The 12,912-nt window shown below is 40.2% G+C and overlaps 1 protein-coding gene across 1 annotated transcript in view; it reads left to right on the top strand.

Moving 5' to 3' along the window:
- Positions 1–1,434: 1,434 nt before the first annotated feature.
- PKD1L3 (polycystin 1 like 3, transient receptor potential channel interacting) overlaps positions 1,435–12,912 on the top strand; it is a 40,409-nt gene continuing 28,931 nt past the window's right edge. The window contains 9 exon segments of the mRNA XM_086468833.1: positions 1,435–1,819; positions 2,383–2,547; positions 5,718–5,903; positions 6,681–6,791; positions 7,216–7,363; positions 9,013–9,242; positions 9,909–10,313; positions 11,409–11,507; positions 12,225–12,274. Of these exon segments, the coding sequence (XP_086324959.1) occupies positions 1,435–1,819; positions 2,383–2,547; positions 5,718–5,903; positions 6,681–6,791; positions 7,216–7,363; positions 9,013–9,242; positions 9,909–10,313; positions 11,409–11,507; positions 12,225–12,274 (1,779 nt within the window).

Below are 12,912 nucleotides of genomic sequence, written 5' to 3'. Positions count from 1 at the left end.
GTTCTTCCTCTTTCCTCTCCTCCTCCACAATTGCCCAACCCATTAAACACTTTCCCACAAATTTGATCTTGAAAACCCTGATCATAGTCCTGCTTTATATGAGCTGAGCAAGGTGACTATGAACTGGAGGTCCAGAAAGGTGCCAGAAAGGATTGAAGGCTGCTCCTAAATGCTTACTGGATGCAGTACACATCCCTTGCTCTGCAAGAAAGCTTTAGAGTTAGAGCTGGACTGGCACACTGTGCAGCCTGTGCATTACCGTCAGCTTGACAGTGCAAAGCAGGTGGCATTTCTTCAATGCAGGCATTCAAACATCACTGCTCCTTGCATCTCTGTGATGCAGTAGCTGGCTCACTGATCCATGTCTAAATATCAGCGCATGTTCTTTTAGTGTCAGGTTATGGTGGTATAAATTAATAATAATTGCATCAAATTCAATGGAGTTATTGCCAAGGACAGGAGGATCGCAATAGCTAAAGATCCTTATTTGTGCTGTATTTCTGCTAATCCGGTGGCCTTGTAAACCTGGTGGGTATCTTTTGTAAGGAAGTTCAGAAGCACTTAGGGATTTCAGCTCCTAAATGTTGCTGGGCTGGCTTCCCAAAGTCCATCAGCAGCCTTGGGAATGTGCACATAGGGCTCACAAGTAGTTCTGATGATTAAGGCAATACTTTCATCTTTTCTAAATCACTGTTTTAACTTCTGGTCTCTTCTACCTCCTAGCAGGTATAAATACTGTAGCTCTATATAGTTTTAGTGCAGCTTAGCTTTTAAGGGATGATGGGAGCATTTCACTCAGGGTGTGGAATTGTAAACAGACACCACACTTCAAATGAAGCTTACTTGGGACAGCTGAGATTAACCTGTGTATGTGTAAACAGATGGGCAGGATGAATATGATACAATAATTATGGACATTGCATTAGCATCCAAAAGAAGCACCACAAATAATAATTATTAAAAAGAAAGCAATCCAAAACAATCAAATGTATCTAGAGGAGCACTGTGTGTTTTCCTATCTCATAACTCCTTGTGTTTCTCATTTTCCTCATTCTCCTCTCATTCTTGCTATTGTATGTCTTTGTTGTGGTTGTAAAGACCTCCAGCTTTAATGTTCACACAATGATGCCTTTGATGTAGGAGTTTTATCTCACCTTCCCATGTATCCAACAGCAGCATATATCAACTTTATCTTCTCTGCTCACGAGAAAAGCAATACTCTAATGTCTTCTCTTCAAACTGAATTCACATGGAATGAAACATTTACACAGTAGGCTTCACAATGGCCATTGCAGTGACTTAGCATCAACGCTTGTTGTGTGTATCCTCAGACGCAATCACCATTATATATTAGAAGCCATGTGTGCCATGCTCTATTGCTGCTGTTGTTGCAAGCAGCAAAGAGGAAGGAGAAATGCTGATGACATGACAAGGATGACCTCTCAAGCTTTTGAAGGTGGCAGTAAAAAGAGTGATGTGATAAGCAAGACAAGTGCCACACACGGCACTGAGCTGAGGATGAGGCTTGGGATCGCAGTTCTAATTTCTCTTGCTGTATGTTTGGCTGCGGAGGAAGCAACCATTGATGAAGGAATCCCTTGCTCAAAGTACCAGCTAGCTTTCAACCATTCATGCTATGAGTTTGTTAGGCTCCAGCGTACCTTCACAAGTGCCCAGAGCTGGTGTGAGAGAGGAGGAGGGCACCTTGTCTTCATTGAAAACGAGGAAACCCAGGAGTTCTTGCAAAAACATATTGCTGAGGATCAGGAATGGTGGATAGGACTGGTCTCAAACTCCTTGCTGAACGAAACTGCTGACGGTAGGTGGTTTTGAAATCATACCTTCTTTAAAACTGTATCAGCCCATGATGCTTACTTAACATGGTAATAAATGCAATTAGTCCTTCTGTACACATCTGCTGAAAAGCCACTGTCTGTTGTTGGTGTAACTTCAGATTTATATTAAGATGTTTTAATTGCCTGCTTCACTTCCCAGTTGCATGTTGCCACCCTTTCCATTAGATCTTGTGGTTGTGTGAACCCGTGGTGAATTAGATCAGCTTGCTGACCTAGTGAAAAAAATGTGCTGGGTTAGGTCTCCAGTGGAAGAGCAAGCTGAGCCAATTCATCACACTAGGAAGTGCTGCAAGGTCTGTTGCAAGGGAAACAGTGGAAGCTTGAGGCTGGAAGGACAGGGGGAAGTGGTGGTGTCTTTTAATGGTTGTATCAGGTTAAATATAAGATGTAATTGAAGATCCGTACACAGACTAACCCACCTCTGCTTCAGCAGAAGCAAGGCTACAGTCTTGCTCTGCAGGCTCTGAATCTGTAATTGTATTACTGTGGAAAATAAACATTTGGGACACTATTACTTTGTTCGCAGGGTCAATGATTTGGCTGGACTCTTCAAATATAAGCTACAGTAACTGGTACAATGATCAGCCATCTCCCTTCTCATCCACATGCGGGTACATCCTGAAGAATGCCAAGTATCAGTGGGGTGTGACTGAAAATTGCAGCCAGGAATTTGACTTCATTTGTGAGTTTGGTAAGATACACAACAGCTGGAACTGAGAAGTAGGCATGCCATGTTCATGACTGTCCATAAATTGCCTTGTTGCTTACAAAGTGGCTGCTCAATAACTTAATCAAGCTTATTAAAAGTGAACGAGCAAAAAGCCATATAACCCCAGCAGGTCCTCTTTTTCCATTATGCTGATGTAAGACCTGATCCAAAGAAAGGAAGAACCCTGAAATCACTGGGAGATGTAGGTGCTCAGCAACTAGCCATTCAGGTCCAGGTTTCCACAGAGGGATAGTAAAATAGAAATGGATCTGAGAGTGAATCTAAATGTGTGGCAGTCCATGTCTATGGCGGACATAAGCTAGCTAGTTTAAAGCCAATTTGAGTAGCGCATAATAGCATGATTGCGAGAATAAACTCCCACACCACCATAGTACCTGTGCTAGGTGGGACCTGTATGACTGCCCTGTAAAAATACTCTTAATCATAAATATGTGCCAAAATAATTTCCATTGGTAACTGAACCAAAAATACAGCCAGGCTTCCAGAGACACCACTCCTGGCAGTCTGGAGTAAGCAAAAGCGAGAGCAAGTTTTTCTTGTTTCTTCTCAGACCCTTCTATCAGGTGAAGTTCGAAGGCTTCCCCAGGATAAGGAAGCAGACAGGAACCCATACTTCCTGGTGGCATTTAACGCTCAGATAGAAAACCTACAGACATTGTGTCCCTTAAATTGTGACTCGAAACAAACAGTTCTAGAAAGGAATGCCGCAATATCGTCCCCATTCAACATACAGATACGAGGGGAATTTGTCCTCCCCCTTTGCACATGAGCCAAGCATTTTAAACCGTAACTAGAACTAAGGTTGTAAGTACTGGAAGGACAGTCTGGCTGTAGGTTCACTAATATAAAAAGTCTTTGAATTCAGTATGCAAGTACAGGTTTCCACAAGCCCTAGAATTGCTACTGCCCTGTCCAGTACTGTACTACTTCTGACATAACTAACAAGTCGTTCCACAATCAGCAAAACTAATACAGTTTTGTTTCCTGTCCAGATTTTCTGTTCCACATCCCCTCACTACCCTCCTCCTCAGCACTCCCAGTTCACTCCCATATCCCCTGCATGTCCCACCTCTGCAAGTACTTTTCACTCCCTCAGCTCGCTCCCTTACAGTTCTGCAGCTGCTCCAGAGCTTCAGCTGTATGTGCTGGCCAGTGGAATCCCACACCGTGGAATAGATAAACATTGAGTTAGAACCCTTACTCCTAATAGAGGCACTGACGTAGCTCTTTCTCTTCTACCTAGCTATTGATTTTCATGAAATTTTGGGGTGTTTTGAGGTTTATATCTGTACATCAAATTTGGCTGAAGATGACTAACACTAAAAACGATTGGGGGAGAGGAAACTGGCAGACAGCACAACCCCTTAAGCTTATTTTCCTTGCAAAAACAGACTAAAATTATTTTTCCATTACAACCATGGAAGACAGCTGTCTGTCTGTAGGGAAACTATCATCTGTTATCATAGGATCTGACTTAAAGCCTATTAAATTCATTATTGAGCAACAATGTCCTACACTACATGCATCATTCCATTACCCAGGAAACCCAGAACAGATTGAGGCAATTATAGCCTTGTTTTCAGTATCTACAGTCCATGTCCATTAATACACATACATATTTCAATAACAGAGCAGAAATCCTCCTTTAGCAGCTTTGCATGCAAGATCCAATATCCCAAAGAAACAGGGACAATATCTTCATTAGTTTGTGTGGGTGTTGAATGTTTGGAAGTTCCCACAACCTGACAGTGCTTCAGTTAGTCTCTGTAAACCAGGCATAAATCATTGTATGTGAGGCTTGGTTCACATTAACATTGAGTTTGAAATGTATAGGTCACTCCAAATGGTACCACTATTTGAATTCAATATCTCTGATTCCTGATAACTTATCTGCTTGATCATCTGAGCTAGGTATATGTGTACAAACAACGAACCAGACAGTGTTCTGTTTGCATCCTTTCTTTGGCCATCTATCCTAGCATTATTTCTGTTTCTCAACACAAAAAAAGACCCCCTTTCCTTATTATTATTTCTTATTATTTCTATTCTACCATTCGGTGCTCTGTAGGTTGGCAACTTGTACAAGAATATACACACTGAACCAGGGTTTGTACATAGGAACACAAAGCAGGTTCTATACATTTTTCCATGTAAAAGTTGCTGAGAAAGTGCATACCATGGGAACTCTCTATACAAAGTAAAGAACAAAAAAATGCACGAGATGATAGCCCGCACTAGAATTTAACAGCAAATTATTTTTCAAGCTTACTTAGAGAGCTCTAATCTGTAAACTGATCATGTTGCTATAGTTACAGCCAGCTTAGATTTAGCCTTTAAATAACAATAGCACACAATTACTGCTGTGTGCACACATTGGCACTGTTAATCAAGGTATTTAAGGGGAATGATCAAAACAGCAACTGGAGGGCAATGTATCTAAACCTGAGATAGCTGAAACAAAAACATTCTTTTGCAACACTCCCATATGAAAGCAGACTTTCCCATCCTCCTCTTCAGGGTATTAAGTATCCTGATTACTACAGGATACTAAGAATTCTGAAAGATAATTAACTGTCCCAGATTAATCAAAGAATTTTAGAGATAGGACCTTACTAATTTCAGCAGTCCTGCTGAATGAAGACAGCTGAATATCACACAGGAACAAAGTTGTCTCTGTAGCAGAAATGGGATCAGGTCCCATACTTAATATGCAAACTGTTCTCCTGGGCAATTACCTGAATATCATGCAAATCACACACTGCCACAAGGCTTTTCCAAAAGTAAGGAGTAACTTCAAACCTTCCAGTCCTACAGGTCAAACAAATGCTAAGTGTTTTCCCAAAAAGATGTTTATTTTTAAAATTAAAACATTTTGGTTTATTAAAAACGGGGTTTTAAAAATTATTATTTAAGGCAGTAAAAACCATAAATCTATTACTTGGGATTTTGAAAAACGAAAAATATTCTATTCTTTGGGTTTTGGTTTTGTTTTTTTTTTTTTTTTCATTTTCTTAATTGTTTATCTTAAAAGAGAAAAAAAGGAAGAAAGAGAAACAAAGTGATATGCTGGAGAATTGTAGTAGGATTTCAGAAATTCAAAAAGTTAAATCTGATTTTCTTTCTTCTATTAGAATCTGGCCAGAGCATTGCTTGTGACAATTACAATGCCACTGTACAGTGTGGATCAGGAGAAGTTATTCAAATTGGAGAGAGCTTCTATGGACGGAAGACCCCTCACTACTGTGTATCGGAGACTCCTCTCCAGTATGACACAAATGAAGACTGTAGCTGGATCAGTGTCAAAGACGAAGTAGCAGGTAGCATCTTAAGGCACTGCTTGTCAGAAGCATAGCATATGTGCCAAAGTTCCTGCTCCCTAAAATACTTTATCTTGTATTTTAGTAGAGTTAGTGAATGGGAAAGTGGATAATTCCTAAAATGAAGGGAATCACAGAGAACTTCTGACATGGAGGAGGTTCCCACAGGAGGCTGGATGGAAAGGAGGGACTTTGTGAGGGGCAAAGATTCAGAGGAGAGGGGGAGCAAATGGAGACCAAGGGTGTACCTGGTTCCTCTCACTGTGTGAAGATAATATGTGGCCACACTGATTCCCCGATGAACTCAATGGGACACCCTAGGTTTGACAGAGATGGAAGAGAACACATCCATACAAACCTAACTCCAAACCAGGAGGGGTGAAAAAGCTGGCACCTGTGGGGACACGAGGGCAGGAGGGATCTGCTGCTGCCTGCCGTGTGTTGAGTACACAGCCTGCCAGAGCTACAGGGCTATAGTGACTATGGCCTGTCCCTGTGGTGATTCTTGGGTCTTCCAGCCAAAATTAAACAAAACACGCAACTTCCCTTTTTTTACCCTCTGTAACTCAGCTTTATTCCAATAAAGTGGAATGGTTCTATGAAATACCAGGCAATAAGCAACACACTGAAGTCAAAGTGATGTGAGAGTTGGTCTAGAAATCAGTCCCATGACACTGCTCCCCCTCCCCTTCTTGCTGTAATCACCTCTCAGCCGAGCTGTTATGACAATCAAAGAAAAAAACCCAATAGTTCATATAAAACGGTCCTTCTTTACAGGCCAGTGTCATGGTCTTCAGGCCTGCCAGGTGGCAGCAGATGGCACTCTGTTTGGAGATCCTTGTCCAGCTTCCAGAAGCTATTTGTCTATTCAGTACCACTGTGAGGAAGGTAAGTGGGAGGGGGCTGTCAACACCAAAAGCCTGTTCTGCTCTTTGCTGTAACACTGTGACCATTGATATTTATCTTAAAAATCACTGCTCCATCCTCAGGGAAGAGCCTGGAAGAGCGGTGACCACTAAAAATAGGCACAAAACTGTAGCTTCCCTGTCCTTACTGAGGGTTTTTGATAAGATACAAAGCAAGGGAATTCAGACACATAAAACACAGTTACACGAAATTATGTTCCAAGAAGAATCTTGACTGGTACGTATGGAAAAGAACCAGCTCCCTGTCACGCCACTAATGCACTCAAATTAGCAGCAGTATCAACGCTGTTTTGGAGAAGGTCTGCTCTCAATATATGAAAATTAATTGAGTTATGTAAGAAATGTAGACAAACCATGGCATTGAATACTGTCATTATGTTTTACAGGTCTGCAGCTGTTTGTACCAGATACATGCTTTGTCTTTGAAAACATCACTATCAGCTTGAACTGGCTGCTCTCTCCATATTCTGGCAACCTTTCCTGTATCATTAGCACTGGAGATGGCCACACTATTGATCCTTACTACCCTCTAACGTAAGATATACCCTTCATGTACCATCAGACAACCAGTAAATTTCACTGCTTGCATTTTATTGAATGCTCCAAGCCTCTTAAATGAGATGTTAAAAATGACACAGATTAATAACCATACACACAGAACAGTTGGATTGTGCAGAAACTTGTTTTGAAATTACACAAAATTTTACATCAAGCTGCCAACCACAACCTTTCTTCTGCTTATTATGACAAGTGATTCCTATTTCTTACCAAGACAATTTATCGCAGATCCTAAGATACAAATTTACTGAAAACATGTCAGTAATTGCCAAAGAAATAGGAAAGCACTATTTTCTTAAGTTTAAAGGGTATTTTTTGATAATATTCAAAACAATACAATGGCATTCTGGAGTTTTTATTTTGTTTTAATTGCATTATAGTTATGACTTTAAAAGATCAAATATTTTTCGGCTGGATTTAAAAATCAGATTTTGTCCTAGTGCTAGGAATGACAGAGAACAGCTCTAGAAATTTGTCTACTAACGGAATCCTAATTGAGTCACCTAGAAAGAGTAGAAGAATGAAACCCAAAAAGTAGTAATGTACTAGAAACAGTAAACATTCTTTCAGAGCTACAGCTGTAAAGAACTTGGAAAAAAAAATCTTTGATAGTAAGCCTTTAAGAAGAATATATTTGCTAGCTGTAAGCGGAGGCTTGCTGTTTTTATGAGAAGCCCTTTTGCTTCACCTACTAAATAACTTGCAGTCATGCTCATCTGTTTTCTGTGTCCAGTTTGATAACCACTCTTACAGGAATTGCCTTTTCTGGTCTGATCTTATCATTGGCAAGTTTTTGAAGTCCAGTTAGAATGAAACCTTTTTCTTCATTAAAACAGCTAATGAAAAATATGCATTAACAGGGATGATATGTCCTGATCTTTGTTTGCATTTGCTGGGTCATACCATGATAAGAATGTAAAGGGTTCAGAGAGAATAGTGTCAGGAATATTACTAATTTGCCTCCCATGGTGTACATCATCCAAGAAGGCTATCTTTAGGTTCTTTTCACCAACTTCCTGTGCTTGTTAGTAATAATAGCAACTACCACAGACTTCTTGATATCCACTCATGTCCTATTGCTATCATGACCAGAACAGCACCAGACTCAGGAGTGAAGAGACATTTTCACTAGCATGGGCAAGTATAGAAGCAGCTGCACATTAAAAAAAAACAAAGAGCAAGTAAGTGCTCTGACAAAATGCTGAGCTGCCTCAGCTTCCACTGATATATCTAAGAGATGGTAAATTGAGAATAAAATAAAGACTAAGGAAAAAAGGGCACCACAACACGTTCTAATGTGCATAGTCACATGTCTGTGCTCAGAGCCAACAAGTCACAAACCAGATCTAAAGCCGTATGTTATTGAACTGTAATCTACCTACTCTGCAGCAAAATGTATCCACCCTTAGAGATGTGCTTTGAGAAGGACCACCTCTGATATACAACCTTAATGACACCGTAGCTGGAACACAGGAATAATCTTCAGCCCTAAAAATTCTATGTAAATAAATGAGGGATTACAGCGATTGCAGGAGAGCTGAGTCAGGTCAGAAATTTGGGAATTAAGGCTAAGGACCTTCCAGGACAGTCCTCCACAATAAGCAGCTGTTCCCTTTCTATTCTAGACTGGTCAGCAATGTCACATACAGATATTCATCTCCTGGAGAGTTTACTGTGTTTGTGGAATGCACCACCAGCGAATGGCACGTGATGGCAGAGAAGCGGGTGACTGTTCAAGATAAGATGGATCAACTAAGCATTACTGGGTGCTATACCCGGTACGAATCTGGGAACAGCTCTCACTGCCGTACACTGTATGGGGAGTTGCTGTGGATTCAAGTTGAACTCAATGGAGGTGAGGGTAATTACTCTGCATGACTTAAATGGCAGGCTAAATACTATGCCACCCATGGGATAGAAGCGGGATTTTTCAACATGTAAAACAATACCTCTTTTTAGTGAATGCTTTCCCTCTAGTTTTTGCATTCCTGCAACTGAATGTTCTCAGCTCCATTGGAGGGATTCTTTCTCCAAGCTATTACACAACCTCAAACATAAGTATAAACCCTTTTTCCCTCTACACAAAGCTGATAAAGCATGAGCATAACTTCAGTCACACGAATCCACATGAAGCCAGTAAGAATATTTCCATATTTGAAGTTAGGAATCCACAGAAATGCTTCTCTGATTGAGGGTAAGAGGATTCCACACTGAGCTGGTCACATGTGCTGGTGTATATTTCATTCTCACTTCAAGTTCCCGGAATCCACATATATGCTTAAAAAATAAACTTCAGTAGTGTATGTTTGAATTCTCTTGACTGCCCTAATGCTCCCAGCAGAAAACACACAATAGACTTCCATAGGTCTAAAGGGGCATAAAAGCACCTGAAGTGACTTTATTAAAAATGTCTGCGTTGCTGCAGTGTTATTATGACTTCTTTATAAATACCTGAAAAAGCAGCTAGAATCCGGTGGCCTATTATGCAAGCTGTGAGAAATTTTCAACTGTCTTTTTGCAGGCAATGGAATGACCTACATTCTATTAGCAGATAACATGACAATCACTGAATCCAGCGCTAAGGAAGGAATTGTCCCTCACAATCTGACACTCGACAGTGCCTCTCAAGAGCTGCTAGGCCCAGGGATACACCAGCTGGAAATCCGAGCATCCAGCAACACAACCGCATCGGAGATCTCTGAGAGTATCGCTGTTCACTTAATTGAGCCAGTATCTGGCCTTCAGGCTGCATTAGCTTCTCACACTCTGCAGCTGGGGGAGAATTTGGAGATGAATGTCTCTGTCTCCCATGGTGCCCCAGATAAGCTGAAGGTTGAAGTGATTGGACCTAACGAAACTCACTCTCACAACGAAGATGGCCCTCATGGGGAACCTCGAACGTACATCATTCCTGTGCACTCTGAAGGTACAGCATGCTGACATCTTCTGTATTTCCAAGACACTCACTGCTGAGTAGAGTTCACAGCATCCTGGGGTAGGGGACAATAATGTACAGCGGAATTTGGTGCCTTCTCTAACTGCTCAAACTTGGTCTGCAGAACAGTATGGACAGCACAGTCTTAGTGACTTGTAAGTGAGCTACAAAAAATTGAACTGGCAAACGAGTCTCCAGACAGAGACTGAAAGCAAGGCTTCACCTGATTTTTGCAATAAAGAAGACAGAGAACCAGGGTTTATTTTTTCATGACACAATCTGATTCAAGTACAAAGGATGACATTTTCCTGAATCACAAGGTGTTTTCCTCCTGTTTGTTCATAGGTATAACTTTTAAAGTTTACACTCCTCTGCATTTTACACTGCAGTAATTAATAATCTGAGGAGTTCTCAGCAGAAATGACAAAGGAAAAGGGAGTTTTTCCGTGCATCAGTCTCGAACACATAGTTTTTGTTGGACTTACTTATGAATAAGCTTATTAGTAATTTTTTCTTTCCATTATTAAGAAATCAAAGCCTTTAAAATATGGGATTAGGGAGCTTGTCCTTAAGAGTTAATTCAGTGGCAGAAGATAAAAAAGTTTCCTCCTCTAATGAACTATTCAAATCCCATGCCAAAGCTGGAACACTCGAAGCTAATTATGATTTCATTTTATGTTTTAAAGTTATTCATTATTAAAAGTTTTATTGGGTCTCCCTACATCCATTTGAACATCCCTTCCCTTCAGGCAGAAAATTTCAAACAAGACAGCTGCTCTCTGAAGGTGCCCAAACTCATTTGGACTCCAGTATTTGCACACCTCTGGCTTCCTGTGTGGTAATATCATAGCCAGCCGACAAAGAACAGCATTGCAAGTGCTAGGACAAAAGCAGCTGATTTATTCAAAAGCTGAGTTAAAGGGGAAGAAAGGCTTGAAAAGCTTTTCAGCAGTGGAAAATCATCAGAAAAAACACCAAAGCTCTTAACAGAAAAAAACGTGATTTTCTTTATGAATTGGATTTTATATCCCAAAGACGATGGACCGGTCCCACCACTATTCTTAACTGGCCATTTGTCTTCTCCAGGTACTTTCCTAGTGAAAGTGGTGGCCATGAATGCCTTCTCAAACATGAGTCTGGATCTTGGGTTCATCACTGTGTTGGCAAACAGTTCTCATAAAAAAGGTAACCGCGTTAATCTAACAGTGCTGGGTTTGGCCACATAAGTGTCCTTTTGTCATCAGAGCATTTCATGGAGTGTTTATGGTTTGCATCTAGTTATTGCTTTCCTTCCAGCAACAGTGCTGAAAACTTCTATGAAGGCTTCTTCCTGATGAAGGCAGAGTTCCTGACTTTGAAGTAGTCACAAATTAGCATCGCTCTGCATGTGTTACACATTGCACATTTGCTATTTGTCCTAGAAATAATTAGTGAAGTTTATGGCGCGGGACATAGCTCTGAAATCAGGAAATAATTGCATCACAGCAGTCTCATAAGTTGCTGTCAGTAAATGCTTCTAGATGGCTCATCCTTACATTTACAGAAGCAGATTGTAGCAGGAATAAAGTGACTTCACTACTAATGCTATTGACATTTACTTGTCCAGTGCTTTCCCTCAATTTTTCTTTGTACATCAATGAAATGTACATCCATCACCTTCTGTGAATTTATTTTGATTCACATCATTATGTTTGAAGAATCAGGATCATCTTTATAGTGTGTGACTAATGTGTTACAATTTCACCTATAGTAACTAGATTGTTTATCAAAGTATGATTCTTACAGCCCTCACTTTCAGACTGTTGGTAGTCAAATCCTGTGTATTTAAGTCATATTCACTGAGGATGTCTGAAAGCTTTACAGGTAGCACTAAAATATTCTGCTCTTTTTTGTATCAAACAGACTCTGCTAAGGAAGAAGGCAGCTCCAAAATAAACACCCAAAAGACAAATGTAAGTATTATTTAAGGATCTTTCTTTAAAATGGAAATGATCAGGATTTTTTCTTGCCAGTAAAAGCGCTGCATAAGATATTGAAAAGAAGTATTTGTAGCCTACTAGATGACAGACTAGTATGACTGTGCCCCATATGGTTTAACAGAAAATCTACAGCAAAAGTCTCTGAGACAAATGTGTTTACAGGCATTCAATCTACAATTTGTAAAAGCCTGCAAGTAATAACTATAAGATTAGGGAAAAAGAACTTTTCACAATTATTCAGTTTTGGAAGTTGAAATGAGCTTAGATGAATTTTTAAAGTATCTACTTGACTAATGGAAGCATCTCTTTGGGGAGCTATCCTTCAAGCAGAGTTTAATATATTTTTATGTTGTTTCTAAGTGTTTCCTGCTTCTGTATTGGAATGTTTACATTATTTTGCAAAGAAGAAATTTCCAGTTTATGGCAAACTGAGAAACTAATGAAACACCAACTGCTAGCAGCTGCACAAATTTAAATAATAAAATTTCCAGATATAATGCTTTGTTATTACCTTAAAGGTCTAGGTTTTAACCACAACACTAGCAGACAGATGTCTGCTATAGGAGACGTGCTGCTTCACAAGGAGGCATTATGCTTTACAGATTGCCTGT

Source organism: Leptosomus discolor, chromosome 8, assembly GCF_034619465.1.
Source record: "Leptosomus discolor isolate bLepDis1 chromosome 8, bLepDis1.hap2, whole genome shotgun sequence".
Classification (NCBI taxonomy): domain Eukaryota; kingdom Metazoa; phylum Chordata; class Aves; order Leptosomiformes; family Leptosomidae; genus Leptosomus; species Leptosomus discolor.
Note: the sequence above shows the minus strand (reverse complement) of the source record. Positions and strands in the feature narration are given on the sequence as shown.